At 35.1% G+C, this 18,150-nt stretch overlaps 1 protein-coding gene across 1 annotated transcript; it reads left to right on the forward strand.

The window, feature by feature from the left end:
- The first annotated feature begins 4,422 nt into the window (after positions 1-4,422).
- Positions 4,423-6,033, forward strand: LOC126847664 (cytosol aminopeptidase-like). Its single transcript, XM_050588046.1, has one exon. It carries the CDS (start codon positions 4,423-4,425, stop codon positions 6,031-6,033), a length of 1,611 nt encoding a protein of 536 aa, XP_050444003.1.
- Positions 6,034-18,150: the final 12,117 nt, after the last annotated feature.

Raw genomic sequence — 18,150 nt, forward strand, 5'->3', positions numbered from 1 at the left:
CAACAATGATTAATCATAACTTTCCGAGCATAGAACTTCCATTACACACCGACCTCGAAGCGATAGCAGTCACAGTTACGCTTCCCCACACAAAATTAACTGTATGCAACATATATATACCCAACCAAAGAGATTTCTCTCTATCAGACATCGAAAAAATAATACAACAACTGCCCTACCCATTCATCTTAGTTGGTGACTTCAACAGTCATAGCGAAACCTGGGGATCACACAAAACAGACCACAGAGGGAAAATCATTGAAGAATTACTGACGCAGGATAACTTGATACTCCTCAATAACGGAGAACCAACCAGAATCAATCCCTCTAACGGACGCCCTTCCTCCATCGATCTTTCCATAGCTAACTTATCCCTCTCTCACAAATTGGAATGGTGTACCCTGCCATACACACACAACAGCAGCGACCATATACCGATACAAATCTCCATCAACCTTCCCCTTGACGACACTCATCTGGTCTACTCATCTCGTTGGTCAATCAAGAAAGCCAACTGGAATCTCTTCACCTCCCTAATAGAAATAAAAACCTCCAGTCTCTCCTCCCCCTCACCAGAAAACACGGAAGCAGTAGTAAGGGAATTCACCGACATGATCACAGAAACAGCCAAATTAACAATAGGAACCTCAAAGAACAGCTCTCCTAGACCTCGGGTCCCCTGGTGGAACGACGAAATTAAAACATCCATTCAAAACAAAAACAAAGCCCTCAAAAAATTCCAAACATCCCTCGCTCAAGAAGACTTTATTAATTTAAAAAGAGCCAGAGCACAAACCAGATATATAGTAAAGCGCAGCAAAGCCTCATCGTGGAAAGAATATGTATCCAGCATAAACAACCAAACGGACTCCTCAATAGTATGGAAAAAAATCAAATCCATCAAAGGAACCAACAGGAACACCATCCATTTTATCAAGGACTCCAACCTAACAACCTCTCACAAAGAAGTAGCCAATACCCTAGGGCAAATGTTTCAAGACAACTCTAGTAATTTCAACTACGATCAGGAGTTCCTCTCTAATGCACATAAATTCAATAACCCCACTAATACCGTGGATCCGCTTGATAGTGTACAAACCCATCTGAACTCCCCTTTACTCATAACAGAACTTGAAAATGCATTCCGTAACTGCAAAAGCAAAAGCCCGGGTCCTGATGGAATCCCATACCTATTTATTCAACATTTGCCAAAAAACGCTAGAATATACTTACTATCAATATACAACTCTATATGGACTAACAAAACATTCCCCGACTCTTGGAGGCATGGTTATGTCATTCCTATCCTTAAGCCTGACAAAAATAAATTCCTTCCCGACAGCTACCGCCCTATTTGTCTTCTCAACACTATATGCAAACTACTTGAGAAGATAATCAACAATCGCCTTACGTGGTTTTTGGAAAAATCCACATACTTCACCCCAGAACAAAACGGTTTCAGAAGCAATAGAAGCACCACTAAAAACCTCTTAAACATTAAAAACAATATTCAAACGGCCCTACAGAATAATCAAAAATTAGGAATCATCAGTTTTGACATCGCCAAGGCATACGACACAGCTTGGAGGCCCAGAATCATTTACAAGCTTAACCAAATTTTGTCCAAAGGAAACATGTTAGAATTCATAAACAACTTCCTCTACAGTTTAACACATAATGGTTGGAGTTTTATTTTGAAAAAATAGATTTAAGTTGGGCGAACTTTTAATCACATTACAAAAAAAGTCTAATATCTTCTGATGTAATATTATTGACTGGTTCATAGTAAATCACCGTGTATGAAAAGATTTTTGTTTCATTGTTATTATATTTGAATATCAGCTATTTCCTAGATTAAATAATTTGTATAAATAGCTATGAACATTATATACTTACAATTAGTTATTTAAAATTATAAAAACTAGGCCATGAAATGCTTAAAATTCAAAATATTGTATAACCTAACAGAACAAACAAAATAGAAGTTAGTTAGAGTTTAGTATGCTAAATTCGGCTTTTTTAGAGAAATGTTAAGTTGACAATTTAAAAGTGTCCAATAAAGTAATGAGAATAACTTAAAAACAGTTTTTTTTATTAATATTTTAAATTCTTACGTTAAATCGTAGATTACTAGATACAACCGCTGAAGCCTTTGGGTTATATTATAAATACACTCTTTATATATTATAATATCATGATATCTATTATCATCATGTAGCTTAACGGCTATTGAAGGCCTGACGCTAACTAAATTACATTTTAAAATAATAATATTGATTTTAAAATGACAAAACATTTATAAGCTTATATTAGCATATTTTAATTTAAAATCACATTTTTTTCTGTTAAAAAATAACTTATTAAGTACTGCCCCCCCACCGAGAATATCGTATCGTTGTAAATTGTAACGTTATACTTGGTGTGATAAACAAGTAATTTCGGATCTCAGACAAATGTCACGGATTTCTCGCGATACCCGTTTTGGAATGGAATGGAATAAGTTCAACGCGCTGTAGCTAATGTGGAAGTGTCGGATCAGGATTATTCTGTTTGAGGTGATCGCCGCCTCTCGCGTGAATAAAGCATACCTAAGTATATCTCATTTCTTTTCCGGTTATCCCGGTATAATTGGATAATAATATTCCAATTATATTGCGCTCATTATGCAGACACGTTATAAAAATTATGCGTTTTCATTAAGTTGAAAAAATATATTATATTAACGATCATCAAATAATTATTATTATTTTATTTTCCACGACGACTATCAACAACCCCGAAATAATAATTTATCACGCCGTTATTGGAAAACAAAATTAATATATTATTATAATGAATATTTTTGTCGACCATATTTTCTACCGGGTACTCCACAGATTTGCGCCCCGTCGCGTTTGAATGAAAAAAATTTAAAAAAAAATACTCGTTTATTCCAACGTGGAATCTTTTTTGTTTCGGTAAAACCAGTGGTCCGGTTAGTGGATATTTTTGGCGAGATAAAAAAAATTAATCCTACAAAGTCGAAAGTCCGATAAGACAAAATCTGGCATGTCATATTGCCAATAATTGTGATAGCTGTACTGATTTGAAAGCAAGTTTAAATTTATCCATTCGGTTTCGTTAACCAAACTCCGCAAACTTGTTAGTGGATTACAAAAATTACACATTTCTTTTTAACCGTCCAATTCAACTCGGTTTTCGATGATTCACTTAGATTTGTACGGTTCGGATGCAATTATTGATAGCATAGCCATAATGCCATTATAAATATATTTTTGTTTTTTAAAATATGTTATTTATCATTGTAAACTTGTACCGTTCCTATGATAATATTTACAAATTATATTGATATTGTAATCCAGCGACAATAATGAAGATGGTATAAAAATGTATGCAATATTTTTTTTTTTAGAATTTAGGGTGTTGCAATACTGTTATATTATGTCTCTTAATATGCTTCATATTTAAAGTCCCCGCCAATCTCTTTCATGTTTTATAGGTCGCTCATTTTACTCCTTACACGACTCCTTTGACCAAATTGGGATCTATACAATAAAACTACTAACTGGGATCATTTAATTAAATTTAGTTAAAAGATCTAAAAGTGATAAAATCACCTGATACCTGTTGAATGTTGATTCATTCACACAGAGTAATCTGAAAATTTAATAAGTCTTGAGTGTGATTTTCTCTTTTTTTGCAGGTCTTCATTGTTAAAAATAATTTTTTGTATCACGTGACGGTCTCCCTATAGGTCGACCTACCATTAGCTAAATTTTTAGATCTTGAGACTTTAAACTATTTTCAAAAAAGTGAAATAAAAAAAAAAGATTCCATTCCTTTTAGGAAACAAAATGTTTGTCAACGCATATTGTTAGTATTATAATATCATACACAAGTTTGGAAGTAGATGGGATAATTTTTTTTAAATATAGTGCGCCGCAATTTTAAATAAAAGTATTTCTAAATTTCGTGGGTGTTCTTTTCGATTAAATTAGGGTTTTGGGCTAATAAGCTCACCTTTTAGCTTTCTAGGTACGATCATTAGTTTATCATTTATAGAGTTTCTACATAATTAAATCGGTTCAGCGGTGCAGACAAAAAAATAAACAATTACCATAATAAATACCCAGTAATAGCTATTAGCTAATACAATCGAAGCTAACAAAATAAATTACAATTGTTCTTTTTTAAAATATTCGTCCAAACACTTTATAAAAAAAATCTGCACAAACGCAAGTGTGCCTTCTGTGAATGGTTGCTGGCCCATTCAATATTAAATCACTTAGCAATGCGTTTACTTTTTTCTAGTCAAATCGGTCGTGACGGTTACTCGTTTAGAAACCGTCGACCGTCACTCAGTCTATAAATATTCGTCTACGTGAAACGTTTGTATTTGTTATGTGGCGCAAGTGTTTTAAAATGAGACCAATTTTACAATTGTGTAGCCGACTCCTGAGACCTTTGAACGTCAATTGTTTTGCTCCGTCGAAAACCGGAATTTTCAGCCGGTTGTATGCAAACGAGTGCAAGAATACCAACACCCGGAACGGCGTAGTGTTCGGCGTGTACCAGGAGGGTTGTGAGTACAAATATTCTGTAGACGCGCAGGCCTTCAACGACAGACTGAGTGGTGCGATAAGTAAGCTGTTGGCCGTGTCGCCGATACCGCCCGGCTCTGCGCAACTATTTAACAACCTGGACAAGGATTACCCAAACTTGGCGGTGGCCAATATCGGGTCACAAAAAGCCGGGTACGACAGCGTCGAGCTTTTGGACCTGGCCAAATCGAATGTCCGGCAGGCTATCGGCCAGGCAGTGTTGCTGTTGGACAACGAAGGCTGTACAAAGATATTCGTCGACGGTCTAGACTGTCCGGACACCGCGGCAGAAGCGGCCTTGCTAGCCTCGTGGAAGTTCGAGGCCATGAAGTCTGGTATCAACCAGACGCAACAGGCGACGGTGGAGCCGTACAACAAGAACGACAAGGGTTTGTTTGATCGGGGCGTCGTGTTCGGCAGCGTGCAAAACCTGGCCAGAATGCTCACCGAGATACCGCCCAACGCGCTGACGCCGACTTATTTCGCCGATCAAATTATACGGATGTTGTGTCCTTGCGGTATAACCGTGGACGTGCACGATCGCGACTGGATGGAATCGAAGAACCTCAATGGCATTCTGGAGGCTTCCAAGGGGTCATGCGAGGCGCCCCTGTTCGCCGTCATCGGATACTGCGGCGGCGATAAGAATCAAAAACCGCTGGCATTAGTCGGCCACGCCACGACGTACGATACTGGCGGCGTATGTTTGCGCGGGTGTGACGACATGGCGTACAAGAAGCGGCACGTCGCGTCCGGCGCCACGCTGATTGGGCTGATGAAGGGAATCTCGTGCCTCAGTCTGCCCGTCAACGTGTACGCGTATATACCTTTGTTCGAGAGCGGCACGTCGGGTTCGGGCATCAAGGCCACAGACGTGTACACCGCACTCAACGGTAAGTCAGTCAACGTGGACAACACCAAGTACATCAGCCGGTTGGCCGTCGCGGATACCATAACGTACGCGACGCGCAAAGAGGCCGAGCCGCAGGCGCTCATTAACGTCAGCACACTGTGCGGCGTCACGTCCAGACTGTTCGGCGAACTGGCCACGCCGTTATTCACTAACAACGTGGGCATGTGGAAAGAACTGGAACAGGCCGGTTCCATCACCGGCGACCGCGTTTGGCCGATGCCGTCTTACAAGCGCAAGGTGCAGATGATCACCCGTGACGATATTGCAGACGTGGCCGTGCTGGGCGAGGGCGGCGTTGACCTGGATGACCTGGGCAAGAGCGCGGCATTTGTCGCACAGTTTCTCACCGACCCTAATATAGAGTTTGCACACCTCGACATTGGAGGTGTATGTCGCAACAACGACGTGGTCACGTTTCCATTCCTTCGACCAGAGTTCGCTACCGGCCGTCTAACCCGAACGCTACTGCAGATGATTTACCAGATAGCATGTCCACACATACCGCCGCCACATAAATGATCTTTTATTTTATGTCAAAATGTGAATAGTGACCATCGTTTCGAATAAATTTCTTTTAACAATTAATGGGTTACGTCCTTACCCTTGAGAAGGTGAGTTCAAAAAAATATTTTTCGTTGCTAACCCAAAATAAACACTTGGTAACCACGGTACTCGAAAGGTGATGATTGTTGTGGCCAAAAGTTTTTTAATAGTTTTTTAATAATTGGTCTTAATCGATTTATTGGCAAAACATTCACTTGGTTATTTTGAATCAACTTTGCCATTCATTCAAGTTTGTTCGTTGTGAAAACACATAATTTAAAAAATGCAAAATCCCCACCCTCATAAGAATATATCTGTAACAACTGTGAATAAGTGTGTAAGTCGATTTCAGTGATTTTACAGGGGAACGATTTTAAACTTTGACCAGCTGCCATAAATCCCTACTTAACTAATAACTCACATCTTTCTCAAGGTTTTCTTGTTGGTGCAACGAGTTAGATATTTATTCATGGTGTGCTAAACGCCTCGGACTACATCCTAGCGTACTTAGTAAATGATGACCAAAATTCGACTTACGCACTTATTTAGTTGTTACAAATATATAAGGATACATTTTCGATGTCGGTGTCGATTTTTCCAGTTAGTAAAAACATAATATCGCTAATCTCTTATCTCTTATCTCTCTTATCTTATCATATAAATCGGCTGATTTTTTCGTTATGATAACCGGAGTCTATTGTAAATGGTGTCGATTTTTCAAACTAAAGGTTTTCACATAGGTATTACATATCATATTTTAACAGCTTGCATACGAGTCCACAACACCACGTGATACATTTTTATGTACCTAAGGTGGCTAGTAAACATATCAAGTTTCTGGCTAATATTTTAGTATTTTCATAATATCTGGCCTAAAACAATTTATAGGAATGTGACCTCTTAAATTATTGAATCTATTTTTCAGTTTTAGTTTGAACGTTGTGAATACAACATATATGCCCCCAACCCCATCCCCATTAGAGCCCATAACCCCACTGTGGGTGGCGGCAGGTTGGTTAGGCTTATCAGTTCGGGGAGTACAGACTGCACGCGGGCTATTTTAGTGTTGTGCTGTTGCACAAATAACGAGCAATTAACGACAACTGAGTGAAAATATGAAAATTTGGTTGTTTTCGTGGGAGTAAATATTGATAATGCCCAACGGCTAAAGCAAATTAATTATTCCAGAGGCTGCCCACTCGTTTGCTTTATTTACTTTACTTGACCCTTAGACCGTCCGAGATGCGCTCGGTCCCAAAAGAGATGAGATTATTCCTCGAATCGTTTAAATTCGCGATCGACGTTCGTCCTTAGAAGTTCAATTATGAGCATCCCTTTATGCTTAAGAATACTTAGTAATTATTATGATTAATTCGTGTCCTCCGTGTAGATAAAAACTGATGCCGCCGACAAATAATGATCAATGTACAATGTATCTATAAAAATTGAGATTCAATAGTACGTCCTTTTTAGATTGACATTTTGGTGTTGGTGAAAACGTATTACAATTTTGCATTACATTTTTTATGACGCCCGTCGTTTATCTGTACGTGCCCTCGCCGTACTAGCTTATTTTGAGCGTTTTACACTTTTACTCCTTTTGAACACATATTATGATCCTTTCATATCAGCTCCCTCGGGCGTCCACATAGGTGCCTTTTATGTGTATACCGGGTCGTCTCTTGAAGAATACTGGCCGAGTTACCTTCATAAAAAGCATTGCCTGACTGTTTGCGAAAGACCTTGCAACTCACCGTGGGTTTGCTTATCTATGCTTATCTATGTCGTAGGTGTCATCCTTTTCAGCTTTTATGTATACAAATATTCAACCCGTTCATTTAAAATACATCTAGTCCAAAATCGTCGTTTTCCAAAATAAGCGTTTGCAAATTTCACAAACTTTACAACTTTTTCAGACGCAATAAATATTTATAGGTTACCATTTACTTTATAAAAATAGCTTGTATATTTTTTCAATTTATAAATATAAAACCCTAAATATTATACCCTTGTGAACGTTTGTCGGTTAAGATTCTAAGACGGCAGGATGACACTGTAACACAAACGTTTGTCCATGAAAAATAACAGTTGATACAATAAAATTCTCTGTTCCTTGTAGCTGTGTAATAATATTATATTGAAGATTTTTAGGTTATCGATGTGGGACGATTAGAGAAGACCGCGTCATCGAGATAAAGATTTATCTGCATCATTTTTTAATTTGTGAATCGATAACAAATAATTTGAGCGTGATGTGTAGTTTCCGTTTTATACGTTTTGTAACTATCGAATAATTATTATTATTAACCTCTGTAATCACAATAATACTAATTTATAATAATAATAATAATAACAACATTGACGATTGTCGTACATTACCGGTTGGCGTGTGACTATAGTGTGTGTAGAAAATGTGTTTGTTGCACTTGATGGTAATCGTCATTTGTAACAATATATTGTTATATTAACACAATGATCCCCGGCCAGGTCGTTGTGGGAATTTTTAAACTTGTACTTTATTATCTGCGTGATTACTGTCCAAGGTGTCTTTCTATTTTAAGCCTTAAAGTTATTTGAAGCTATATGTTGGTGTGTAGTCCTGTCTTCTTTATAAACTTGAGTACTTCTCGGGTGCCATCCTAGAGGTTATTTGACAGGGAGTAAGACAATTTGCAGAGCTTATTTTGTTGCTCATACATCCTACATTCTACCAGAATGCAAGATTATCAGTTGCAAGTTGAACAAATTGGCGTCTCTTCTTTCTGCATCAGATAATCGTGCATGGTTTTAGTACAGCTTATCATAAGAGGGTTTATGATCACTTCTTCTCTTCTAGATAATTCATTGTTTTACCAGAAGTGACCATGGGGTTTTTTTCTTCTAGTTTTGAATCGGTCTTATCTCATCCGTTTTGCCATATGTTGGGGGCCAAACGTTTAAAATACGAAATAATTATTTTGTTATTGTTTATTGTTATGTAAAAATGTTATAGCATAGTTGAAAATATAAAGTATGGATGGACAACACCCGTTTATACATTTACGCTATAGTTAACAACTCTATTAGTTCAGAAATCGTACCTGAAAGTTACTTAATTAATAATTGGACCAAAAATTAAACAAAATTTTCCACTTTTCCTTCAGAATCGAGAAAAACCCCCAAAAAATGTACATATTTTTAACTTAAAGTTACGATGCTCTTTAAGTTTTTTTAAATTAGTCGAATTAGTTTCAAATTTGTATGGAATATTCTATTAACATAGTACTACCGATAATCATTGACAAACCGAAAAATATTATAAATCCTTTTCCCTAAAAGGGACAGATTTTTTTCTTAATTTTACTTAAGAGTCTGAAAATTAGAACTAAGGTAAATATAAAATGGAACTTAACATACACAATTTTCTTAAAAATCTGTAGTCAACCTTTTTACTAAGGAAAACCCCCCAAAAAGGGAGAAATTACACTTTAACCTCGGTCAATATTCAGGTTGCTACGTGTGAGTGAATTGACAGTCTACAGGCAATAAAAATGTTTTAATTATATTATGTTAATTACGATATATGGCATATATGGGTAACTATATAGAAATACTTTTTATAGACGGGCAATTAACCGTAATAGTATTTACCCTAACTAAAAATAAATTTTTAAGCACATAATTATCATTAGGTAATTCTACCTAATTCTTCATTAGGTACGCTTTTATCGACTCACTACTATTACTACTACTTCTACTGCTATGTATAATACTTTTTTATTGTGCTTACTGTGCTTGGTTTGAACCCAATATCCACAGATTCGCATCGAAGCGTTTATTTAAGAGTGATTTTATAATTCATGTTGACCTGTGACTTCCCCGTTGCCACTATGCCCCAAACCCACCCAAACTGTACTGGCTTTTTTTTCTAATTTTGACTAGGATAGGTTAGGTTCAAATCCAAAAATGCGGATGAAACATTGTTACGGGTTGTTACAATAGCGTTGCTCATCTGTAATATTATATTCAATTTAATCTATGGCTATATCAAACATTTCTAATACTTCAGCTTACAAATCGATTAATGACATTATTCACTATTATAATACATTATACAGATTTTGCGGTTGATTGGCCATCTTGGACACGTTAAAACAATTATAATAATTATAAAAATAATATTGTTGTATTCGTTTGACAACGACATCGACCGCCGCCGTCGACGGTTCTCACGTTTCCTATAACTTGAATAAGTCTACAAGAATAACACTGACCATCGATTACTGTCTACCGATTATCATTTGTTTTACTATTTATTTTGTCACCGCCATTACGTCTTGTACTAATGGTTTTTTTTCTTTATTATTATAGTCCGTCCTCTCGTGTTGATGTCAGACGGACATACGAACACAACTAGACGTCTCGTCCATAGGTTGTGTATACCTACCTGTATCCATAATATATAAACGTGTACTTGTAGTATATTTCCTATGTTGTATTAACATTATTGGAAAAGCTTTGACGGCAGACCGCGGCTGTTCCCACGCAGACCTCACAAACATTGGGTTCGTGTACTTCCTAGCATCTGCAAAGTAATTATACAGAAGGAATAGCCGTACAGCTCGCCTTGTGTTTTACATAATATTAGCAAGTTTGACCAAAGTCGAGCATTTAATTAGTCGCTATTACCTTACCATCAGATTTTCTTGGTCAAATAAAGTCGTCGACCCGGCTAGGTAATGTTGATGATAATATTATGTGAACTATAACGTTATTAGTAATATACTTTTACTGTAACAGTTAAATAACTGTTATAGTTTAAAACCTCATTTAAAACTAAAGCTGTAGAACAAAATATTTTCAAGATTATAAAGCCACTCGAAAACCGACTGTTGTTTAAGTATGATAAAGTACTGAAAAACATCATACAAGGGTAGTATTATATAACATAATATTATTGTAGTAGCCAGCTATAAACAAGGCGTACTAGTACCAAAGATGTTCAACAATTATGAGTCAGTTAATTCGATTCTCAAGATGACTAGATTCTTGGGACCTTATGGTCATTTCAAAAAGTCAACAACTACAAGAACCATCTTAAAGCTGCTAGCGAAAGACTAGACTATGATGAATCGAGTAACATGTAACATTAGGGCGTAGGGATAAGGTGTTTAAAAAAAAAACAATTTGTGATTTTACCATCTGAGTATTTACTACAAGCAATGTTAATGTTATTTTTAGTAGATTCTGTGGTATCATGGATAGATTGAAGTGATACCCCTACTATTTAGAGATGGTTATTTATGGAAAATTTGTTCAGTTTTAAGGGTGAAATTAAAACAAAAAATGTATTTACTTTAACAAGCTTGTATTGTTTTTACCATCAATATAGAGAAACCTTTTAGTTTGTACAAAAAATAAGATATTATTGTTACAGATACATATCCGTCGATATTAAATAATATTTATCATACTATTGTAAAGTTCTCTCAAGTCTGTGGCCTTTGGAGACTTATTACACAAAAGTTGAAGTTGGAAATTGGAAGTTTTTAAAGAAAAGAATACTTTCAATCACAAAAATAAAGTGAGATATGTATTATTACAAGCATGAAGTTAATACACAAACAGTACAAATAAGTGTTTTGTTTCAGGCAGCTAGGACACTTCTGACTCGCTCTGGCGAAACGGCTGGTATTTACGCAAAATGGCCATCCGGGTCGAGTGGAAGGAGTCCTTCGCATCTCCGCATCGATGACCTTTTCCCAGTTGTGCAATCGCCAATCCTCGAGTCCGGGTTGTTGGTGAATGGCTAAGCTGTCCACTGTTAATTGCGGAACATTGTCGGATAGATGATTTATACAATATTTAACGTGTTTGTTTGTGTGCTTTTACAATCTTTAGTTGTACAAAGTATATGATTTCTTATAGTTGCATAAATAAATTGGTTTTTACAATTTATAATTGGATTTTACAATTTATGACGTTGTTTACCTTTTGGTTACATACAAAGTATAGAAAAACTCATTTAGGTCGTGCATATTATTAATATTCAAGGAGAAATCGGTTATGTCGCAAACTTGGCTGGATTCAGTAATCCATTACACCTTTCTCCCCAAAAGAGATATTTTGTACATTTTATGAACAAAATATCTTTGACAACACTTAATTACATGTTTGTGTATCATTACATATCATTAAAAATTACAATGGTTTTTAAAAGTTATATAGTTATAAAAGTTATACATTATAAGGTTATACATTATATAGTTATACATTTGAATACATAGTGAATATTATAGGTTAATGGTTAGTATCACATATAGTTTTTTTTAAACATTCAAAATTAGTGGTTAGTACTACGTAATATATATATATATATATATGTTTTTTTTTTCTCCAATTATAAATACAATATATCTTTTCATCAAAGTACAATACAATATATTTTTTTTTCAAAGTACAATTACAGTACATTTTTTTTAAGTAACATTATAATATTTTTTTAAGTACAATTAAAATTTATTACCATAGATAATATCTTCAGTTAATTTAGAATCTACAGTAAAAGAATCTTTCCCTTTATAATTTTTTTGACTGTGTTATAATCTTATTAATTATTATTAATCATAATCTACTTGACGCTGGTGTGTGTCCTTGAGCACGGTGTGAGAAAAGACAAGTCCTGTCTTTCCTTGAACTATGGCGGAACAAACACCTTTGTCTTCATTAAACGAGGTACGAGCAATTTGTTTTTTTTTTCTTAAAAGGAAAGTCAGACTCAACCAAGACAGGGCCATACCAGTTCGGTGTGAAGAGAGACAAGTCCTGTCCCCCTTAGAACTTTTTAGGCATAGCCTAGTCTATGGTCTCGTCTACTGTATAATCCATATTGGGTAGTACCCCCGTAATTTGTGATACTAAAAAGTCCTTGTCTTGGATAGCTATCACTATTGCCATACTAGTATTATATGGTCGTAGTTTACTAAAACGATCTCTAAATGTAGTTTTAAATTGTTTTTCGGTACGTTTAAGAAAACTATCGGGAAAATTGGTTGTATTAGCCTCCACTAGTATATCCCAAAGTGATCGTCTCATTTTATGGATAGTGCAGTTTTTAAATGCTATTCTTAGTACCTTAGTGAAATAATTTACTTTATCTGTCGTATTTTTATATTTAAAAATCGAAATTAATAAGTTGTCCCCCTCTATGGCGGCGATTACGAGTGCCATTGAGATGTTGTATGGTCGTAAGGACCCATAAAGTTCCCTCATTAATTTTGTAATATCTTTTTCAATGCTTTTCAAATAATAGTCATCAAATTTTATAATTAGATTTGAATTTACTTCAGCTATTATGGTATTTAATGTGTGTTTGGGTGCAAGAGGGTTGGTACAATTGTTTAAAGCAAGATTTACCACTCGTTTCAAGAAGATTATACGGGGATTGCTCGTACTCATTGTAATGTCTAATGTACTAATTCTAATGTAGGTAGGAAAGGTTTCCATTCACCTAGAACATTAAAACATATATTTTTTAGAATTAAATGTTAGTGATACTTATGTTTACTTATTCATAATGTTAGTTCTTATACTACAGGTTTTTTTTGGGTTTTTTTTCTTTATTGGTTTTCTTTTTTCTTAAATTAGGCATGTCTTTGATTAGGCGGTAAAATTTAATTGGTCTTAATCTATTAATAATATAATTTAAACACAGCGAGAAGAAATCGTATCAAAAATCGGATTATGATACGTCATATGGGGGGGATGTGTTTCTGTACACGTTAATTCATGAGCTTCTCGCAGGTTCAGATCCCTACCCCCCTTCTTTACCTCTCCTAAGAACTCATCGTAGTAGATCTTCCCGGTTTCCATGTTTATTAGTTTTAGATTGAACCGCCCATCATTGTTATTATCCCAGGCGGTCATATTTAGATATTTATAAACATTCGTCACGCCAAACTGTTTTAATATTTTATAATCATGACTACCGTTCTAAAACACTACGATGGGTTTTCGTGAACCTTTATGTATATATTTTGAAATGGAGGATAAAGTCAGTGTCGAGGGCCCCTTTTGATACAGTCCCTTGTTCAACTCGTTTAATAACGAGCCGAAAGCTGGTTTTGTGTCCTTAAACCTATTACACTGCCGGCTTAGCGATTTGATTTCCTGCTGCGTGGCTTGTCGAGGAGCACAATTTGTAGTTACTACTATCGGGAACCCCGATAGGTTCACAGGAATGTTGTTTTTGTGCGTCGACAATAGGCACCCTGACACAGCGATATATTCGCTGTGTGCTTTCGGCAGGAATTCGAAATCAGCCACAATGATTTTTATGTTTGCACTAAAACAGGTTTTATTACATTATTACAGATATAACATTATACGTATATTGATCGTCCTTCACCGTGATTATTTTAATATTTAAATTACTATACTAAAACTTATATAAACTACTTTCTATTTGTTACTTTTATTACTAATATTTTACATAGGTATTTCCTCTCCTGCGTGCACAGCTTGCCCAATCCTATTGGCTCGTGCTCGCCTCAAGCGATTATATTGCAATATATCATTTAGATATAGTACAACCAGAATAATCATTAGGTTAGCTACACTGAGACCTAACAAAACGTATTCATAAATGCTTTGTATAAATGGTACATGGAAAATGTCGGCTTCTGCTTCGAGTTGCCTTGTTGACTTCCCGTTAGTTAAAAGATCACTAATTGAACGAGCTTGTGTGTGAAAGGCATTTAAAAAATGGTTATTAAACCTTGAACTTAAATATGTTGGTTCCGGCATAGTTATGTTAGCAATAAAATCATTGTATCCTTCAGAAATAATTTCTTTTCCTGGTATTAGTACATCTTGGTCACTGTAAGCTCTACAAGAAGAATTTAGACTTAGTATCCCATTATTTCTAATTGTATTCGTTCTGCGGGACGATCGCCGCAGGCTATGAAAACGGTTTCCCCAGGCGAAATATACAGCCATTTATTTTTATTTGTAAGTTTATAGAATATAGTACTAGATATTCTGTTATAAAGGATTTTACAACTGCTAGGAACAGTTCTTTGTTGTTTCAATAGTAAAAGCTCACAAACTTGCAAATTGCTGTAAGCATGGAGTGGATATAATTCATCACATAGTAAGAAATTTGAGCTTCGTTTACAGTTTAACTGATCAATTTTTTCAAATGTTGAATACCGTTCATGAGTATTTGTTACAGCGATATAGTGAAATTTTGGCTTGATATATATACAAGTTTCATTTTCGCAAATAGGTAATGGAAGTATATGGTATAAAATCAGATGTTCCTTTAAAACTACAGGTAGGTTTATTTTAAAATACAATTTTCCCATCGGCATAATAAATAATAATTTGTGACAATTTAATTGTTTCTGCTAGGTGATCAAGACTAGTATCAAATGGAAGCTGAGTATTTGATTCTAATTGGTTTGCGATAACAACTAATTGTGTTTGAAGTTCATCAATACTTATTAAACTAGAATGAAGTTGACCTAACCGTGCTAGTTGTAGTATTTCAAATATGAGATTAGATTTATAAATGTATTGAGATAATAACAATTCTATTTCGGCTACGTTGCCTAAACGAAATAGTTCCATCATACCTGTTGTAAAGACATCAGCTGGAGGTTTTATTTGTGGTGGCAAAGTTTGATCAGGTTTGACATTCTGTGATATTTTGAATACTCTAGTATTTTGTGGCAAAGCAGTTTCGCCCCCGTCGAGATAATTTTTAATAAGAGATTCGGATTTTTCCAAGCATTTATCGCTATAAAGCCCAAAGATGGTTTTAGCCGTTTTTGCTAAGGCTCCCCATGGTATAGAACGTCGAGACTTAGTGAGACCTACAGATTTTAGACTTAAATCTATTTTTCGCCCGACTTCTTCGCGAATAAAATCTATTTTATCTACTATAAATGCACATCGCTGTGATAAGGTTTTATCAGTGGTAGTGACATTATTTACTGAATTCCATTCAAAGGTTCGATTATCATAATTTTTACAATATTCATTTAATTCGGCGATACGCAGTTTTAATTGGTCTGAATTAGAATTATAATAACTTAAATCTAGATATGCAGTAAAGTCGTAAGTTGTTTGTTGAACTCTCATTTGTCCCAAACTTTCATACAATAACCCCGCAGTGGTTAACAGTTTGTCATCTTGATAAGGCGTAGTTGAATTACAAGCCGTATGATAAATAGTAGTGGTATAATTCTGAAATTTAACCGTATTCTTTTATTATTATAGTGGTCAAACAAAATTGTGAACCAATTAATTAAAATAATTGATCTACTTTTTCCGTTTGTCAAAGTGATTGAAAAGAAGTGGTATAACAATGTGTTAAAAGACATTTTTAATAAACCCTTGTTTAAAATTATATAAGATAGCATAAATGTTTTTGGAACCGTAATTTTGATAATAAGTTTTTTTTTAAGTAAGGTACCTGTTATACAGAAAATACCAGACGGTTATAATATTCGAATATTACCGTATATTTTCCAATGAATTGGTCAGCCTATATTATTCGTTATAAGCGGTTAAAAACTAGTTGTTGTGTTGTAACGTGTGTACCTTAAAACGGTTTGAGTAACATCTCAACGTGGCAACGTTGTAACACCCCGAAAGAATGCGGTTTCAGTGTCGACCTTGCGTTGTTCCATCGCATTACCTGTATTTTTAAGGAATGCCGTAGTATATTGAATAGCCCTACACAGGTTTTTGATTCTCGACCACTGTTTAGTATGTACTCAGCCATATTCTTGTATCGTTGTTAGAATTATTTCAAACGTTATGTGTTGTTTAAAACAAAAATATATATATTTATATTTTTTTTTAAGTTATATTTTAAGTTATATAATTGTTATTGCTAATTTAAATTTAATTTTCTGAAATACATTAATACATATTCTCTTTTTAACGTTAAAGTAATAGCATAATATAAAATAACTCGTATTTAAAATATGCGTCAGGCGTCATTACGCCATTATTTTTTTTTCCCATTATTATTTTAAAAATTTAAATAAATCGTAGACTTACTCGGGGTGAAGAATCGCACACCGAATTCTGGTTTTACTAAGGAAATTGTTTTAAGAGTTTATAGTTACATTCATCATGGAGAAACAACTACAGGTTAGTGAAAGCTATTTTATTTATGTGCAGTGTTTTAGTGAACTAAAAGTGTTTTATTTTTTAAAATTAATTTGAATTAAAAGTGCAATAGTATAGAAACATGACAGTCTTAGTATTAATCTTCTTCATCGGAACTAGAACTGAAATATTTCTTTACATTGTTTTTATGAACAACCACGTGTTTGTTTCCCCTTAATATCTGTATGTTGTGAGGTCCTATCACTTCTGTTACCTTGTATGGGCCTTTCCAAAGTGGAGCTAATTTATTTCTTTGAGTATGATCTATTAAAAAAACGTCGTCTCCTACCTCTAATTCTATTGGATTAATTTTCTTATCATAGCGTTCCTTTGACTCTACTTTTTTCTTTATTAAATTTTCCCTAGCTATTTTATGAGCTACTTGCATACGCTGCTTTAAATCGAAATAGTAATCATCATAATTATAACGAGGTTCTGGTTCGCGTTGTAATTTAAAAGGTATTTCTATAGCTCTACCGTAAACCAATTGATAAGGGCAGTAGTTAGTTGACGTATGCACAGTATTATTGTAAACAAAGATAGCGTACATTAGATTTTTATCCCAATCGTTTAAGTTCTTATTTGAATAAGCACGCAGATATTCTGCTAAGTTTCGGTGGAATCGTTCCACCGATCCAAGAGTCATGGCGTGATGGGCAGAAGCTTGAGCTTTATCTATATTTAGCAATTTGCATACTTGGGAAAAAGTTTTTGATAAGAAATCTGTCCCTTGATCGGTTAGAATTCACTCTGGAAGTCCATGTAAACACACAAAATGTATTACAAGTGCTTCTGCGACCGTGTTAGCTTTGTGGTCGGGTAAGGCGACCCCTAAGGCGAACTTAGTTAAATCATCTTGGAATGTCAAAATTTAATTGCTGCCTAATTCAGTGGTCCTCATTGCGCCAACGATATCTAATTGAATGGTCTGGA

The sequence above is a fragment of the Adelges cooleyi genome, unplaced genomic scaffold (assembly GCF_023614345.1).
Source record: "Adelges cooleyi isolate 19-005CV unplaced genomic scaffold, UGA_ACOO_1.1 ACOO_flye_CR_arks_rails_tigmint_CR_PRNA_115, whole genome shotgun sequence".
NCBI classification, from domain to species: domain Eukaryota; kingdom Metazoa; phylum Arthropoda; class Insecta; order Hemiptera; family Adelgidae; genus Adelges; species Adelges cooleyi.

Coding starts and splice junctions, on each gene's coding strand:
- LOC126847664 (XM_050588046.1), top strand. CDS start 4,423: ATGAGACCAATTTTACAATTGTGTAGCCGACTCCTGAGACCTTTGAAC.